Below are 18,854 nucleotides of genomic sequence, written 5' to 3'. Positions count from 1 at the left end.
AACTCACTTAACCTTTCTTCCATGATTTCTTACACTGACTTTAGGCATATGATACCTACTGGGTAGATAGGAGCTGGAGATAAACTAGAATTTATTTGGCCAGCATAGTACTTTTAGGATTAGACTGTTTTTGTGAGTTTCCACTTGGGAAGATAAGACTTTTTAATCCTTGAAACCAGTGAGTTTTCCTAGCAAGGGGTGTTTCTAATAGGAACCTGAAGTTGCTTCTCTTTGCAGTCATGCTATTTAGAGGTTTTGTGTGACGTAGGCCCAGTCTCTGTTCTGCATAGCATTTTAGGTAACTGGAGTACTTGCTTGTTTAATTCATTATGTTTGGTTCTTTGACCATGCCTTCTTGTTTTCAGAATTTCCTCAGTATGTTTCAGAAAATTATCCTGAGAGACAGAACTGTTCAGGACACTTTAAAAACCCTCATGAATGCTGTCAGTCCCCTAAAAAGTATTGTAGGTGAGTGTCCTGAAACTAGCCTGAGGTGGGGATGACACAGTAGCCTTTACGAATGTACTAAAGAGAAAATTGTGTTTTGACTTTTCAGCGAATTCAAATAAAATTTATTTTTCCGCCATTGCCAAAACACAGAAGATTTGGACTGCGTATCTCGAGGCTATAATGAAGGTATGTTGTAGGAGAGAGGGTGACAGCCAATACTTACATTTTTTAATTTTTCGTTTTCTTGCAACTTTGTTGCCCAAAGAAAGCTACTCTTCTTTCTTTTGTCATTAAATCAAAAATATTTTAATACTTCAGTTTATCATTTTAAAATTCATTTTGTTTATCTCCCTTTCTGGATCTGTTCTTGACTAGGCTTTTTAGGAGCCTAGTGTTTCCCTTTTGTTCAAGAAAACTGGCTCTTTGTAAAATGCCTTTTGGGTAGAGGTGCTTTTATATATGAAAATGAAACTTTCCCTTGCACAGTAATACTCCCTTCTTACATAACAAAGTTCATTTATACACACTTCATCTGCTCCATGCTGCTGTTAGAACAGAACATTGTCTCTCTCCCCTCTTGTGTCTGCGTAGATGTTAGGGAGCCAGGTTCTTTGGGGCATAAATTATCCTTGTACTATGCATAAAGCACTTTTACTTTGGAAATGAATAAGAAAGACAAATGAAGAGATTAATTTGCTGGATGGAAGTCTACTTTATTTTATAATCCAGCTGCCTACTTTCCTGCCTTGACTCAGCAGCGGGAGCGCCCAGGGACCCCTGTGTCTTCTGCGAGTCTTCTTTTGTCCTCTGATAATCTGAGATCATCAACGGCCCGTTCTCACACACCCATTATACCTAGGGCCATTGTCAGTTGCTGTGAGAGACAGAGTAAAATGAAACATGACCGGTCTCCTCAGAAAGGCAGCTCACAATCTAGTAGGAAAGAGTAGACTTCCTGGTGGAAAACTATGATTTGTGGTCAAAAGTATCACATACCATAGAAAAGTCTAGAATTCTAGAATGCTAAGGGAATTTTGAAAAGTTCCATTCTCTGACTCCCAATTATATAAGTTTCCCATTGAGACAGCACTCATTGATACCTCAGTCAAATTCATAGTATATTTCCCATAATTTTGGTGACCAGTAGTAGTAGTAGTTGTTTTTTGTTATTGTTGTTGTTGTTTGGATCACTAAACAGAACGGGTAAGGCAAGGAGCCTGTGGCTCTGCTAGATGTCCTGTCGTGATTTGGGTCTGCCTTCCTCTAGCCACATGATTGTCAGATATTAAGCTCTTCCCAGGCCAAGTTTCTAATTGCTGGAAAACCTTTTAGGAGGATTAAAAAATCACCCGAGTTTGGACAGGTGTGAATCCCAACTCTGTAGGAGGCGTTAGGGGGATTACAGGGATTCTTCCAAGAAACTGGAAGGTTTTTCCCTTGCCCACCGGAGGGTTCTCAGTCCAGTAGCTATTACAGACCCTTATTGGTTATAGTTGCCAGTAATTTGGTAACAGCCACATGACTGTGTCTGAGTCAGTGATCTTTAAATAAAGCCCCCAAGGACAAATTTGTCTTTTGGTCTTGAATTAGGGTGCTTACAGTCACTGAGCCAGTGTTAATGATCTGGAACAACAATGGAAATGTTCTGTGCTATTCGATGATGACAGCAGCTCCTAGTCCTTTGTAGCTGTTGAGCTCGTGAAATGTGGGTTGTGGGACAGTGAAACGCAATTTTTAATTTTATTTCATATTAATTTAAATGTAAATAGCCACACATGGCTAGTAGCTGCTGTACTCAACAGTGCAATGCTAGAAAAATCTTGGAGAAAGAATGATAAGCTGGATAGCTCCAAAGAGGCAAATGAGTAGGTAGAATAAGTTTCTCGTCCGTCCCAGGCTCCTTAGCCTCTCCAGCAGCTTATTCAAGCTTGAAGTGCGTGAGTACCAAAAACAGAAAACAGCACTAACAAACACTCATTGTGCATTAAACGAGAGCAATAAACTATTTATAGAAATAAACTGACTTTATTTCTTTTTCCAGTTCTAGATTGATATTTTCAAGAGGATCCTTGGCACACAGTATACTAGACATGGAAAATTATGTAAAGAATTATATGGGCCAGATACAGGGTTTCAGGGACATTTTTACATGGCCTGAAAGGACCTACTATTTTCTTGGCTTTGTTGCATTCTAATTTTTAAATAATGCTACTCTATAAATTAAAAGACTTACTATTTATAAATAGCATTTTTGGATTGACGTGTTTCACGTAAATAGAATAATAGTCTTGAATGAATAGTGGTCAAAAATAATACATCTGAGGTCATTTAACACTTTTGACCATTACAAGCTCCATTTAGCCAAGTAACTTTTGTTCACTCTTAGAGAAGGCCACCCTCTTTCTCTTTTTCTTTTTCTTTTTCTTTTTTTTTTTTTTTTTTGAGACAGCCTCGCTCCATCTCCCGGGCTAGAGTGCAGTGGCGCAATCTTGGCTCACTGCAACCTCTACCTCCTGGGTTCAAGTGTTTCTCATGACTCAGCCTCCCAAGCAGCTGGGATTACAGGTGTCCACCACGACACCCAGCTAATTTTTTTGTTTTTCATAGAGAGTTTCACCATTTTGGCCAGGCTTGGTCTCAAACTTCTAGCCTCAAGCAATCAGCCTGCCTTGGCCTCCCAAAGTGCTGGGATTGCAGGCGTGAGCCACTGTCTTTTCCTTAACTCTTCTCTGCACCCAGCAACTCAGAGGAAATGTGTTGATTTCCACCTTATTGCTGCTTGCATTATAATACTGGCTTCTCTCCTATCCCCACCTCCCTCACTCCCCTTTGCCAGTCTTTTAGGAATACTTTGTCTAGAGTAGAAAAGAAGACATTTATAGGCAGAAAAAGTTAGAATATGCTATTGACCTTCTGATGCAGACAACATTATGGGGGCAAACTGCTCTCTCTCAAGCCTGACCCAAAGATCACTTCCTATCATCCAACCATTGTAGATAATCTCCAAATATCGTTTATGCTCATAGCTACTTTAAATTACCATAGTTAATCCACCATCCTAGCATAACTCTGTATCACAGATTGTTCTTTGAATGGTTAATTATATTTCATTACAACTGGCTTCCACTGTTCCCCTCTATGTTTTGTTTTGTACATTCAAAAACATTATTCTGAAATGGTGTCCATAGGCTTCACGAGATTCCCAAAGGGATCCAAGGCTGTATTAGTCAATTCTCACATAATAAAGACATACTCAAGACTGGGTAATTTATAAAGGAAAGAAGTTTAATTGACTCACAGTTCAGCATGGCTGTAGAGGCCTCAGGAAACTTACAACCATGGTGGAAGTGGAAGCGAACATGTCCTTATGGCAACAGGAAAGAGAAGTATAAGCAAAAGGAGAAAAGCCCCTTGTAAAACCATCAGATCTTGTGAGAACTCACCCACGATTACGAGAACAGTGTGGAGGCAACCACCCCTATAATTCAATTACCTTCCACTGGGTCCCTCCCACGACACTTGGAGATTATGGGAACTACGATTTGAGATGAGATTTGGGTGCGGATACAGCCAAACCATGTCAGACACACACAAAAACTTAAGAACCATGGATTAAGGGGCTATCGTTAAAATTTTCATGATAGATTTTATGTAGATTATTTTGTAATCCAGATAATTATTGAACCTATAATCCTGGGTGGCCTGGACAGACTTAATATTCACCCAATTTGAGAACACTAGTGTGAAATGGCATTCCTAGGACTTGAGAAAGTTCCATTCAGGGTAAATAAAAGGAAGGAAGTAAGACTTCTCACAGCAGCTACTAACTGTGGAGCACTTATTCCAAAAGGTTAAAAATACAGCATCAAAAAAGATACCTTTGATACATGAACAACTGAACATTAATAGACCACTCTGCATAGACTTTGGGGTGTTTTTAGGTTGGGGTTGGGAGTCCATCCAGACATTCCTTGAAGGGCCTCTGGTGCTGCATTAGGTCCAGTTCTGGTCTTAGATCAGTTCAGGAAATCCTTATTTTTTTTCCTGTGGAGTGTTGTGAAGGCCTAGTGAAGAATTGTCGTCTTTGTGTTTACCTCCTCACTGTCACTCCAAAATGCTTGAATGCACTACTTGTTCTCTCTTGCTTGTGCACAGGTTGGACAGATGCAGATTCTGAGACAACAGATTGCCAATGAATTAAATTATTCTTGTCGGTTTGACTCTAAACATCTGGCAGCTGCTCTGGAGAATCTCAATAAGTAAGTGCCAGGGTTTGAAACAGCCATCCATGGGCTTGGATTGTTTATCATCTAAGCGCCCCAGTTTCTTCAATTCTTACTGTCTTAAGTTATTTTGGGGTGGGAGGTCTGAATTTATAGGCTTCCTTGCCACAGATAATCAAATCTGTCTTCAGGAGTCTCTTTTCTCAATATTGTCCCTCCGTTTATCTCTGTCTCTCACTCACTTTCTCTAATGGATTCATGTATTCATCTGGCATGTACTGATCACATGATTCAATACGTGTCAGCTGAATAAATGAATTCATTAGAGAGAGCAAGTAAGAGACACACCAGACACTGCTAGATACTTGCACAGGTTTTAGAAAGCAATTATTACCGAAATCCACAACTGGCTTTTTACAGGGCTGATTGCTCATCATCCAGAGGGCAGTTGGAAGTGTGTTGATTACCAAGAGTGGTTATGGAGGTCTGTCCCAGAGGGAACTCATATCCTCCGCCTCACCAGCAACCTGCTGTGGTTTGAGGCTGCCTACTTACAGATAAATCCCTGCTTCTCACTCACCAAGTCAGTGCTTTTGACAAAGCAGATATTAAGAACAATTCAGTCAATATATGATGATTTGAACGGTGAATGCATTTGATTGAGGTTGATTCCAAAAGATAAAGTAATTCTAGGTCAAATTTTCCACTTAAAATCAATCACAGGCATGGATTGAGAATTAGCAGGATCAAGCTCTCATTTTACAAATGAGGAAACTGAGGCTTGAAAAGATTACGTCACTGGCCTGTATTAACTCTTGTATAAACTCATTTAATCCCTAATGTTTATCTCCGGGGTTTTTCTTCGTTTAGGGCTCTCCTAGCAGACATTGAAGCCCACTATCAGGACCCTTCACTTCCTTATCCCAAAGAAGATAACACACTTTTATATGAAATCACAGCCTATCTGGAGGCAGCTGGCATTCACAACCCACTGAATAAGGTGAATAATTAAAATATATAATGGCGGGGGTTGGGGTACAGAATGGTATTTGGCCCAGGTAACAGATTACTGTGCAGAAATACCAGAGGAACCTGGGTTCAGACCCCAGAACCTTCATTCCATTCAGTTCCCTGCCCTTTCTAAGCAATCATCATACTTTCCCTGCCTGGCTCGGGTCTGGGAGAATCAAGTGCTATAGCGCTGGTGAAAGCTCATGACAAAGGGGAAAGTGCTGCATCCGTGTAAGAGATGAGTTTTGGGTTTCACTGGGGTTTGCAGTTCAGTCATCAAGGCCCAACAAACCCAAAATGGTAGCATTGATCTGTCTTGCCAAAGATGCTTCCCCTTGTGGCTGACGGTAATCCCAGTCATCACAGGAGCTACAAACTCTTTTCTGCAGTTGTGAGCTCAGAAAACCTCTAAGAACTGAAAGTTTTTTCATAACAGTGCCCGGTCTCTCTGCATGGCAAAATCTGTCCTGAGCTGACATAAGGCTGTTTATACTAGTTATTTATCCTCCTTACTATAAACATTCATATATTTTGATGCAGACTTTGATTATAGTGCATTAATGACTTTGATTATAGCGCATTACCCTAGCCCCTATATTGTCTTTCTAAAATCTATAAAATTTGAAATTCTGAAATCTGTATTATCCCTTGTGTTTTGGATAAAAGATGATAGACCTGAATAGTAGCTAACATCTTGAATATTTACTGCGTAACAAGTGCACTGTCTTAACCCTGATGGTGGATTATCTCACTTCATCTCACAACAAGCCCTATGAAATTATGAGTTGAGGAACCCGAGGCTCAGAGAGGCTAGCTAGCAAGTGGAGGAGCCAGGCAGTCTGACCAGAGCCTGTGCTTCTGACCCGTGTGCTACCCTGTCTCCTGTGGAATCGGCCAGCTGGGAGTCTGGACCCAGCCGTGTATGCCCTGACTATAGTTTCTGCCGTGACAACTGGGAGACTGCTCTTTGACATTGCCTAGGGGACAGCAAATGACAAGAACTTTGCTCTCTTTCTACTTAGATACTACCAGTCGCTGCTACATGGATCTTTTCCCTCTACTCTCCCTGCTCCTCCTCTCCTTCTTCCATCTTTCCCTCTCTCCCTCTTCTCCCTCCCACACTCCCCCTATATTCCCCTCCAGCTCTGCCTCAACTGCTCTTCATTTTGCCTTCCCCTCCCATTCTTGCTCATCACTCATTCCTCCCGCCCTTTATTAATGACATTAACAGGATTCAGGGGGAAAGTCATTCTAAGCAAAATCATTTTCTTTCCAGAAGGGCAAATGATGATGTAGGTATTTATGTGGGCAGGGCCAGGTGTGTTAAATACAACTCTGAAGGCAGCAAATTAATGGAACCATCCACATTTCAGGAAGGCCAAAGAGCAAACTGAAGTAAAATGGAAGATTTTCATTTGGAAACCTGATCTGTGATATTGTGCAATGTGAATTAACCATCCATTTTTCTTACCTTTTCTCTTTCCAGATATACATAACAACAAAGCGCTTACCCTATTTTCCAATTGTCAACTTTCTATTTTTGATCGCTCAGTTGCCAAAACTTCAGTACAACAAAAATCTAGGTACGTATGACATTTGTTATTTGCAGCGAGTAACAATACCAACAGATTAGCATCTCACTAAATAGCTCTTTGTATGGACATGCCTTTCAATATGTCAGATATCAGATCTTTTCTTAGTTAAATTCATGTTTAAGAAATTCAAGTCTTTATGCCTCTGAAATACAATGCCTTTTTATGAACTGTAGACAGTGGATTTATTTATTTTTATTTTTATTTTTATTTTATTTTTTTGAGACGGAGTTTTGTTCTTCTCGCCCAGGCTAGAGAGATGGTCTCGGCTCACTGCAGCCTCTGCCTCCCAGGTTCAAGTGATTCTCCTGCCTCAGGCTCCCAAGTAGCTGGGATTACAGGCACATACTACCACGCCTGTCTAATATTTTTGTAGTTTTAATAGAGACAGGGTTTCACCATGTTAACCAGGCTGGTCTCAAACTCCTGACCTTAGGTGATCCGCCTACCTCGGCCTACTAAGTGCTGGGATTACAGGCGTGAGCCACCACACCCGATCAGATTTATTTACTCTTTTTTAAGTACACTTATTTATTTATTTTATTTTATTTTTGAGACAAGGTCTCACTCAGTCACTCAGATGGAAGTACAGTGGCACAATCTCAGCTCACTACAGCCTTGACCTCTCGTGCTCAAGAATCCTCCCACCTCAGCCTCCTGAGTAGCTGGGACTATAGGCGCATACCGCCATGCCCAGCTAATTTTTTGTGGCGACAGGGTTTTGCCGTGTTACCCAGACTGATTTCAAACTCCTGGGCTCAAGCGATCCACCTGCCTTGGCCTCCTAAAGGGCTGGGATTACAGGCGTGAACCACCGTGCCCGGCCCTAGACAGTGGATTTAAAAATCAACCAAGTATGGTCCACCTCAGTAAGGATTCACTGTCCAGCTTGTAGAATGTGAGGGACCTTTGTTTTGATTCTCTTCTTTAATGTTTAGGTAGCTAATTGTGGTGTGAAAGAGACTTATTTTGGTTGATGTTCTGTTCTTTCAACAAGATTCATGTGCCAGCTGTGTATCTGGGACCACGATGGGAAAAGTAACAATATAGTTAAGGAGATAAGACTAATATTTATACATGAACATCTAATATTTTATGTATGATTGTATGTCAGAATATTCAGTACAAACAAGACACCAAAGCCTTTCAATATGTCTGTTCTTTCCAGGAATATAACCCTAATTTATTTTTGTCATTGGTCAGAATATTTTTGTAGTTATATAATAGATACCCAAGTGTTTCCTCTGCCTTCAAACTTTATATGCAACTAAATGACATTTTAAAAAATCCACTATAGATTTTAGTTTACTTTAAAAGCATTATAAGATCATTTCTACAAATGTAATCATTTTTTCTTAACTAGAGATTTCTAAATATATTTCTTCCTTACAGTACTTTCCTATTTCATAAGCTTTTTTAGGATGAAAATGTGGAATCTCTTTAATGTCTTTATTCTCTCATTCAAAAGTAATCATTGATTCTAGACACTATATCCATGACAGTGTCAGTGGTTGTCACAGAAGGTAGAGCATGATCTCCTCAATAGTACTTGCTGTAGGAGGGAGGGAACCCATGTGTGTTTGAAATCTGGCTTCACTGCTTATCACCTATGTGACTGTGGCCAAGTTACCCGCAAACTGAGTGCCCAACAGGTACTGAGTCCCTTTCTATATATTGGTCAAAATCAATTTAAAGGGCCATCCCAAGCGTAATGTAAAGGTTCATCTGAAGATTCAGAGATTCAGGTTCTGTCTCTGTTCTCCCTATGTTAGTATTCAATAGGAATAGATGATTCTTGATAATGAACTGTCAGTGCAGAAAGAGTCTTCTTTTCATTAAATAATAACTTTTTGTTGACTTCTCATTCTCATATTTTTTTTCATTGTGTATATGATTAGGGCCTGGCACCTTGATTGTAAAGCTACTTATGGAAAATATCATTGTCCCTGGAATTCCCAGATCTTAAAACAAAACATGACACAACAAAATCTTTATGGATCCTAGAAATATAGTATTTATAACTGACTGTAATTCTTCTCATCAATAAGACTGATGTGTAAATGCAGGAACTAAATTACAGTAGGACTGAGGAAGGAACAATTGTTTGGTATCTTTGTGGATATTCAGTTGCTCATATAAGGATGGGACTGTCTCTAGACTCTCTATTCTGTTCCATTGATGTATTTGTCTTTTCTTATGTCAGTAATGTCTTGATTATTGAAACTGTTGAGCCTTGAACCTGTATATCCAAAAAACATTTATTTAACCTTGTAAACCCTGTTCTCAAGATTGACCTATGAAATGCATACCTGGCTTGGTCTGTGTTTGAAGAAAGAAGCTTCTACAACAACTAGAGCTAGTTGTAGAAGTGTTTGTTGTTAACATTCACTCTTGCTTTCCACCTGGAAAGGATTATTTCTCCATACTGAGTCCTGTTAGGATTATTCCTCCATGTTCTGAATTGCCAAGGCCAAGGTTAGGTTATTCAGGATCACTTGTTCAGGCTTCTCTGGTTTGGGGAAGAGATTTCCCAGTCTTCACAAGAACCCATATATGGGATCTGAGGGTCTGTCTAACCAGTTAACTTGATAAGAAACTGCCAGCCCTTTGTCCAAAGTGGTTGTGCCAGTTTCACTCTCACCAAGAGTGAGTATATGTGTACTCCACATCTTCACCATTATTTGGTGGCATCAGTCGTTTTCATTTTAGCCATTCTTCTTCTTCTTCTTTTTCTTTTTTTTTTTTTTTCTTTTTGAAACAGAGTCTCACTCTGTCACCCCGGCTGGAATGCAGTAGCGTAATCTAGCGTAATCTCAGCTCACTGCAGCCTCCACCTCCCGAGTTCAAGCAGTTCTGCCTCAGCCATCTGCGTAGCTAGAATTACAGGTTACAAGCATGAATCACCATGCTCGAGTAATTTTTGTATTTTTAGTAGAGACAGGTTTCACCATGTTGGCCAGGCTGGTCTCAAACTCCTGGCCTCAAGTGTTCCACCCACCTCGGCCTCCCAAAGTGCTAGTGTCTTGTTGCAGCTTTAATTTGCCTTTCCCTGATGATTAGTGATTTGAGCACTTTTTCTTGGGCTTATTGGCCATTCCTTATATCCTTCTCTGTGAAGTGCCCGTTCTAGTCGTTTGCTCATTTTTAAATTGTTTGCATTTTTATTACAGACTTGTAGGAGTTATATATATATTATGGATACAAGTTCTTTATTAGATATATGTTTTGAGAATATTTTTTCACAAATTGTGGCTTATCCATGTATTTCTCTACAGGTAACTTTAGTGAGCAGAAGTTTTTACTGTTGATGGTGTCCAATTTATCCATTTTTTTCCTTTATAATTACTCCTCGTGTCTTGTCTAAGAAATCTCTGCCAGGCCAGGCACAGTGGCTCACGCCTGTAATCCCAGCACTTTGGGAGGCCAAGACAAGAGGATCACCTGGGGTTAGGAGTTTGAGACCAGCCTGGTCAACATAGTGAAACACCTGTCTCTACTAAAAATATAAAAATTAGCCAGACGTGGTACCACATGCCTGTAATCTCAGCTACTTGGGAGGCTGAGGCAGGAGAATTTCTAGAACCTGGGAGGCAGAGGTTGCAGTGAGCCAAGATTGCGCCACTGCACTCCAGCCTAGGTGGCATAGTGAGACTCCGTCTGAAAAAAAAAAAAAAAAAAAAAAAGAAATATCTGCCTTCTCCAAGGTCACAGAGATGTCTTCAATATTTTTTCTGAAAGTTCTGTAGTCTTCCCTTTTACATTGAGGCCAGTCGTTCATCTCTAATTGTTTTTTGTGTACAGTGTGAGGTAGGGGTCAAGATTTATTGTTCCCCCATAAGGCTATCCAGTTTCAGTACCATTTGTTGAAAGATTTATCTTTTTTTATTATTTGGTTTATTTGTGGTTATTCAATTACTCATGTAAGGGTGGGACTGTCTCTAGACTCTATTCTGTTCCAATGATCTATTTGTCTGTTCTTACACCATAGTGTCTTGATTATTGAAACCGTACAGAGAGCTTGAAATCAGGCAACCTAAGCCTTCCGACATTGTTCTTTTTCAACATTGTGTTTCTTTCTGAAGACTCTAATCTCGTCTCTGGTTTCCCATGCAGCCATCCAGGCAGAGGTCAGAGTTTCCACATTTTGGCAGAAATCTTTAGTGTAGAGGCAGGTGCAGTGGTACACACCTGTAGTCCCAGCTTGAGCCCTGGAATTCAAGGCTGTAATGTGCTATGATTGCACCTGTGAATAGCCATTGCACTCCAGCCTGGGCAACATAGCAAGACCCCATCTCCAATTTTTAAAAAAATCTTTAGTGTAAAGGCCAGGTTTGGTACTCATTCACTTCATAAATGTCCTTCTTCCACTGTCTTGATTTCTGCAGATTCTTTATATATAATACTCAACATTTGTTTAAAGGTATTCTAAAAATATTTTATCCAGCTTTTCTCTTAAGATAGCAGTTCAGGGTTATCTAGTGTGTCATGCTGCCGTTAACAGAAGACAGTTGTAGTGATTTTTTTTTCTCATTTACATTTACCTATATCTTTAAAAATTGCTACAATAATGCATGTTAATTGAGTAATTCAAAAGAACCAGTAATGATAATTACAAAATTTAGTAACTGTTTTATTGGTTTTGAATCCTTCAGACTGCTGGAATATCCCACCAATCCTGTGGCTAATTCAAATTATGGCCCAGAATTGTCATTCCCTCTAAAATATCATCTGCCAGAGAGTATATGGGCCCCAAACATTTTGACCTTCACAGCGTTAATATTTAATGAGTGTTGCCGAAGGCAGGTACTTCACGCGGTGTTGCAACTTGTCCCCTTTCAGGAATGGTCTGCCGAAAACCGACCGACCCAGTTGATTGGCCGCCACTTGTCCTGGGACTGCTCACTCTGCTGAAGCAGTTCCATTCCCGGTACACCGAGCAGTTCCTGGCGCTGATCGGCCAGTTTATCTGCTCCACGGTGGAGCAGTGTACAAGGTACAGAAGACCAACCAGGACTACATGGACTTCTTGTCACAAAACCTAACCCAAACCTCGTATTGCCAAATTCCTGTTCTTATCGCCCTAATAGAGATGGGAACTGGTTGCTCACCCTTGTCTATAAAGCAAGTCAGGGCACACCTCCTTGTTTAGAGCAATGACGGGTGTGCCCATCCTTAGTCACCCTGCCAGGGGAACTCCGTCAGGTCTACTCACAGTGATTTTCCAGGAGTGACTCAGGACCGTGATTAGTAATTACCATGGGGAAGAAAGTGCAGCCGTGTTCCTCTGCACTCTTGGATGCAGCTCTTCGATCTCGGCAAGCCCCTGCACTCCTGCCGGACCACTGCCAAGAGATGATTCCACTCACTTCAGTGGGAGTCAGAGAACATGTCAGTGTGTCAAAGCCTGGGCAGTGTCTGCGTGTAGAGAAGCAGATTTCACAGGAGTTGCTATTTGATACGGTGCTTATAAAGCTTTAATTCCTGCCAGTTCTTTTCCCCTGCCCCTAAATGTGGGTTTTCTGGGATAAAGAAAAAAAGTTATTTCCATGAGATGCTGGGTCCTGCGCCGCCTCCTCTCTATCCTAAAGCGTCAGCCTGGCTAAATAACCTTTGCTGTCATGTCTGCTTGGTCATTTTTGCCACTATAATGTAAAAAACAAATCAAAGCGGCTGGGCATGGTGTGGCTCAAGCCTGTAATCCCAGCACTTTGGGAGGCCGAGGCGGGCAGATTACTTGAGGTCAGGAGTTCAAGACCAGCCTGGCCAACCTGGTGAAACCCCATCTCTACTAAAAAAAAAAAAACACAAAAATTAGCCAGGCATGGTGGTGGCCACCTGTAATCCCAGCTACTCAGGAGGCTGAGGCAGGAGAATCACTTCAACCCCGAAGGCCTTAGAGATTGCAGTGAGCCAAGATCGCACCATTGCACTCCAGCCTGGGTGACAGAGCAAGACTTCATCTCAAAAAAAAATAAAGCAAACCAAAGCGATCTTCTAAGTGCACACAAAACACTACTGACTCCTAAAAAAGTGTGGGACCTGCTAGGTGTTGAATCATGTCAACAGAGGGAGATGAGTCTGAACAGATAGCAGGGATCGTGTTGTAGGTGCCCATGGAAACGATATAGAGAAGCTCACATTTACCCTATAGGGTAGGCCCCTGAAAAGATGTGAGCAAGGTGACAACTTGACAGGAACCAAGAGCATGCTCAATGTTTTTGTTCATCTTTGACTTCATTAGGTAATCTGTTGGTAATTTAGTCTTTCAGGATTCTGACCAAGGACTTACGATGTGCAAAGCAGTTAATTGATCTAAACTGTTCTCTATTATAGCCAGAAGATACCTGAAATTCCTACAGATGTTGTAGGAGCCCTTCTGTTCCTGGAGGATTATGTTCGGTACACAAAGCTACCCAGGAGGGTAAGTGATAGATAGTAAAGAACAACATTAATGACCGAGTTGTAAAAAGATGCTAATAATAGTGGCCCTGGACTCATCAGGAGTGAAGTCCAGTAGGTCATTCACAGCAGATGCCTCTGCGCCTCTCCACTGCTCTGCCACCAGCTCTGAAATGTCCCTGCCTTTTCCACCGTGGGAAGTGCCTTGCAGAGTTTAACACAATGCCCCTCCCACCTCTTCTTCCTCTCCACCATGTACTCCTGTCAGCAACTCACCTGGTTCAGGAGTTAAGTGAAATGGGCAAGCCAGGAGACAATTCCTTAAGTGGCCAGAGGAAAGAAATAATCATGGTGGTTTGTTCTTTCTCTCTCCACTGACCTGGTTCCCACAGCAAGTACAGTTAAGTGCATGCCACAACTAAATGTAGATATGAGCACTGTTTCCAAAAATGACAGACTACTTTTCACCTACTGAGACATTCTTTCCTCTCCCTTTCTCACTAGTAATTCCACTTTGTTAAGTTTTAGCTCAAAGTGGACAGCTCGATATTGAAAAATAAAAGACTTTCAATAGATACTAAAAATCCTTTGATTTTTAGAAATTAGTAGGTTAGTATTCAAATATACTTTCTTACAACACAAACCAAAGATGAACTTTTAAAATTAACTAGCAGTGTCGGTACGTAATAGTGAAATGTTAGTGGCATTTCCATTAAAGCCAGGACCGCCACAGTGTCATGACAGCTATACAGACTCTTGCAACTACTTTTGTTATACAGGTGCAAGACAATAAGAAATGAAATGAAAATAAAATGCATATTGGAAAGAAGACAAACTCTGTATTATTTGAGATTAATTGTCTTCCCTTTTTATTTTTCCATAAGTTCTTGGGATACAGGTGGTATTTGGTTACATGAGTAGGTTCTTTAGTGGTGACTTGTGAGATTTTGATGCACCCATCACCTGAGCAGTATCCACTGCTCCATATTTGTAGTCTTTTATCCCTCACCCCCCTCCCATTCTTGCCCCCAAATCCCCAAAGTCCATTGTATCATTCTTATGCCTTTGCATCCTCATAGCTTAGCTCTCACATATCAGTGAGAACATACGATGTTTGGTTTTCCATTCCCGAGTTACTTCACTTGTAAGAATAATCTCCAGTCTCATCCAGGTCACTGCAAATGCTGTTAATTCATTTTATGGCTGCGTAGTATTCCTTCGTATGTATATACCACAATTTCTTTATCCACTCGTTGATTGATGGGCATTTGGGTTGGTTCTACGATTTTGCAATTGTAAATTGTACTGCTGTAAACATGCATGTGCAGGTATCTCTTTTGAATAATGACTTCTTTTCCTCTGGGTAGTTACCCAGTACTGGGATTGCTGGATAACTGTCTTCCTTGAATACCCAATAGAATCATGTGAAAAACTGTTAAAATAATACAGAGATCAGAAAACAACCTGGCTACAGAATAAATGTATGAAATAAATACACTAATCAATCAAAAAATACAGTGTGAAAAAGGACCTATTCACAGAAATAACAGGGAAATAACATAGCTAAGAATAACCTCTACAAGAAATATGAAAGAGCACTTTATTAAAAAACTATAAAACTTTAAAATATAAAATTTGAAAGTCCGTATTTCTGAATGAGGGTCCTTGAATATTACAGAGATAACAGTTCTTTCTAGTTTATAAGTTTACTGCAGTTACAATTGAGATTTCAGGTACTTTTTTAACTTCAAAAAATATACTTTTTAAAATGTCATAGAACTTAAGCAAGTACTTTTTTAAAAAAAAGATATTAAAACATATCAAGTATTAAGACATTATAAAACTATAGAAACCAAAATAGGATGGTACTGATATGCAACTCAATAGAAGGAACAATGAACACAAGAATATGTAGCGTAGAAACAAACCATGTGCATACAATGGTACTTGAGGAAAAGTAGCATCTCAAATTAAGGGCGAAAGGGAATATTAGTCCATAGATGCAAGTTCACACAGTTAAAAAATAGCAGCTTCATCCCCTTTACATCTTCTGTGTTATCAAAATTAATTACAGATAAAGAGTTAGTGTGAAATATGAAACAAATAAATTAGCTGAAAAATTAGGCAAATATGTATCAGCTCTCAGAACTTCCTAAACATAAAACCAAAAGAAGAAACTTAAGAAACAGATTTAGAGATTTGATTTTTTATAAATGCTGAATGTAAACAATTCTGTGTCAGTGTCTCTTATTAAAAAACAAAAGAGGAAATACTAACAAAGGACGAGTTTCCTTGATTTATAGTGTGCTCTTCAAATCTTCAAGTTCAGTAAGAAAAAGATGTCCACGCCTATAGAAAAAAAGCAGGGGAAGGGCAAAGGATATTAATAGGCAGTTTTCAAGAAAAGAAATAGAAATGACAGACCTTTGGATTCAAGGGACAAAGATCCAAAGAAAAGGAAAATTACTATTTCCACTTATCAGGTTGGTGAAAAGTGAAATGTTGGGCCCCCATTATTCGGAAGCATTTGGAGAAATGGGACTCCTCAGTGCTGTTAACTGGAATGTAAAATAACAGCCTTTGAGGAGGGCAATTTAGCTTTATCTATTTTAAAAAACATTTGTAATATACTTACCGTGATCCCAGCAATTCCACTGTTAGGAATTTTACCTGCTGGATATATGTGCAAAAGTTCACCAAGATATGTGCACAAGGATGTTCATAATATAAGATTTAGCAGAGGTAAAGAAGGACACAATACTATATGATCCTAATTTTGAGTGTGTATATGTGTGTGTGTAAGTAAACTGGAAGAATTCAATACAAAAGTTACCAGTTTTTATTTTCTCTAAGAGATTAAGATTTTAAAATGTTTTTAAATTTTAAGCTCTGGGCTACACGTGTGGAACGTGCAGGTTTGTTACATAGGTATTATACATGTGCCATCTGTCACCCAGGCTGGAGTGCAGTGGCGAGATCTCGTCTCATTGCAACCTCCACCTCCCTGGTTCAAGCAATTATTCTGCCTCAGCCTCCTGAGTAGCTGAGATTATAGGCATGTGCCACCATGCCCGGCTAATTTTTTTATTTTCACTAGAGATGGGGTTTCTCCACGCTGGTCAGGTTGGTCTTGAACTCCTGACCTCGTGATCTGCCTACCTTAGCCTCCCAAAGTGCCGGGATTACAGGCATGAGCCACCACACCCAGCCTAGCTTTTAAGCCCCGCATGTATTAGGTATTTATACTAATACTCTCCCTCCCCTTGCCCCCCACCCCCTGTAAAATTAATTTTTATAGTCTTCTGCATTTGCAAAATTTCCTCTCATTAGCAGGCGATACCTTTTTGATCAGAAAAAAAATTAAACACTGCTTCTAAAAAATACTCATCTCCAGCACTTGGAGATCACCTACCTCTACATTCTACCCAACTCAGCCCAATTTCTTCTTCTCAGGGCTTTGCCTAAGAACAGTTCAGGAACGTATGCCTCTGAGGCCTTCCTGCTCTTCCCCTTCTGGTCTTGGTTTCTCATTCTCATTCCTGCCCTCCTCTACCTCTCCATTCCTGTCACTTGCCAGCCATCCTGGTTTTCCTTTGTTGGTCATCAGTTAATAAAGTGTGTTAGGTGACCTGAGTACTTGTCAGTACTTCCCAGAGGCATGAACATTCCTCGCAGATCAAGGTGCCTTTAAGAGCCAAGGAGCTCACGTTTGGAGGCGGGAGAGCTGTACTGCATCCCCTCAAATGTTAGCAGTGCCAAGAAATGAGACTGTCGTCCAGAGGGCACCAGAAACAGAAAGGGGCTGTTTCAAGGCGTTGTCCGCCCATGGGAGTCTCCTCTTCCGTTATTGACCTTGCTCCAAGGATACCTTCTCTTTTTTGCGTGAAAATTTTCAATTTATTCAACTATAACACCATGAATAACTTAATTCTTTAATTTTTCAGGTTGCTGAAGCACATGTGCCTAATTTCATTTTTGATGAGTTCAGAACAGTGCTGTAACTTTTTTCCTACTTCTTCAATGGAAGGATTGTCCTTAGATCTTCCCATCATCACTAAAATGAATTTGAAAATGAAAAGAAACTCAGTTGTTCATATAACTGCATTTTTTGCTCTCCATTATGGGAAACTTCAGACGTTCTGAGTAAGATATATCTCATGGCATTAGTTAATGTAACTGATAGTGTTTAAATCATGGTATTACATGCAATTTATATCATGTAAAAGCAGAACACATTTTTGTACTGCCTCTCATAAATGCCGACTGTAACTGTTATGTATAAATCCATTTAGTTTTATGTTCTAAAGAACTATTTGTGCAACTCCAGATTTTCAGTAAAATAGTATTGCCAGTACCCAAAGTCGTCTCTCCTTATGATTCAAAAATTATATATTGACCCTGTAAAAAACCCTGTTTGGAAGGTAAGAGATGACTCTGCTCGATATATTAGTTCACCCCCAACAAGCTGGCAGGCACATGGTGATAGCCAGACGAGTAGCAAATGGAGTGGCCACACAATGTGTGTCATGTACCATGGAAGTTTCTTGGTGTCTCACCATCCTCTTCCAATCCCAGATGCCCTGGGGGTCCACAGCATTCCTTCTGTAGGACTCTTAACAAAGCTGCTCCTTCCAGTATCTTCCTCAGCAACCTAAGTCCTGTCCCAAGTCCCCATAACTATGTCATTATCCGCAGTCCTTTTTGGTAATAGCCTTGCCGTAAGCTTAACTCCCTCGAAATCCTAAATCATTTCTGCATGAAAATTACCCTGAAAAGGAAGCTGCCTGCTAGTCTGTTCTCACACTGATATGAAGGAATATGGGTGGAGACACAGAGCCACACCGTATCACTGCCATCCTACTGTGGCAACTTGAACATCAACAACTTAGATGAGAGCAAGAATGGTGTTTCCACCCTGAATCTCTATGGTTATGTCCTCCTCTGGAAAGGAAGGAACAAACCAAACCAAACCAAACCCAGAAGCCAAAATCTGTTTGACAGTCATTTTGCTAGTGGTGGGGGAAGATGCATTGATTTGTAGTCAGGAGGCAAAGTTTGAGTCCTGGTTCTGCCACAAGCTACACCTTGTCCCAAGCCAGCCCATTGGCATCATCTGTAAAATTAGGACTAAAGGATTTCTCAGGTTCCTTCAGTTTTCTCATTTTATGATGTTATTTCT

The 18,854-nt window shown here is 40.3% G+C and overlaps 1 protein-coding gene and 1 long non-coding RNA gene across 3 annotated transcripts in view; one reads left to right on the top strand and one right to left on the bottom strand.

The window, feature by feature from the left end:
* The window catches only part of WASHC5 (WASH complex subunit 5), a 64,037-nt gene extending 46,008 nt beyond the window's left edge, over window positions 1–18,029 (top strand). For both annotated transcript variants that reach the window (XM_005564056.4, XM_015455165.3), the window contains 8 exons: window positions 366–468; window positions 557–636; window positions 4,606–4,709; window positions 5,544–5,673; window positions 7,171–7,267; window positions 12,116–12,269; window positions 13,610–13,697; window positions 17,620–18,029. In XM_005564056.4, the coding sequence (XP_005564113.3) occupies window positions 366–468; window positions 557–636; window positions 4,606–4,709; window positions 5,544–5,673; window positions 7,171–7,267; window positions 12,116–12,269; window positions 13,610–13,697; window positions 17,620–17,676 (813 nt within the window). In that variant the 3' untranslated portion in view covers window positions 17,677–18,029. The remainder of the gene's footprint in view (window positions 1–365; window positions 469–556; window positions 637–4,605; window positions 4,710–5,543; window positions 5,674–7,170; window positions 7,268–12,115; window positions 12,270–13,609; window positions 13,698–17,619) is intronic.
* On the bottom strand, window positions 14,996–18,318 carry LOC141407464 (uncharacterized). The gene is made up of 2 exons (XR_012416638.1): window positions 18,208–18,318; window positions 14,996–15,107 (listed from the first exon to the last, which is right to left on the bottom strand). It is a non-coding gene; the product is annotated as an uncharacterized lncRNA (long non-coding RNA).
* Between the last annotated feature and the right edge of the window lie 536 nt (window positions 18,319–18,854).

Source organism: Macaca fascicularis, chromosome 8 (genome assembly GCF_037993035.2).
Source record: "Macaca fascicularis isolate 582-1 chromosome 8, T2T-MFA8v1.1".
NCBI lineage: Eukaryota > Metazoa > Chordata > Mammalia > Primates > Cercopithecidae > Macaca > Macaca fascicularis.
The sequence above is the reverse complement of the archived record's forward strand: the minus strand, read 5'-3'. Positions and strand labels throughout refer to the sequence as shown.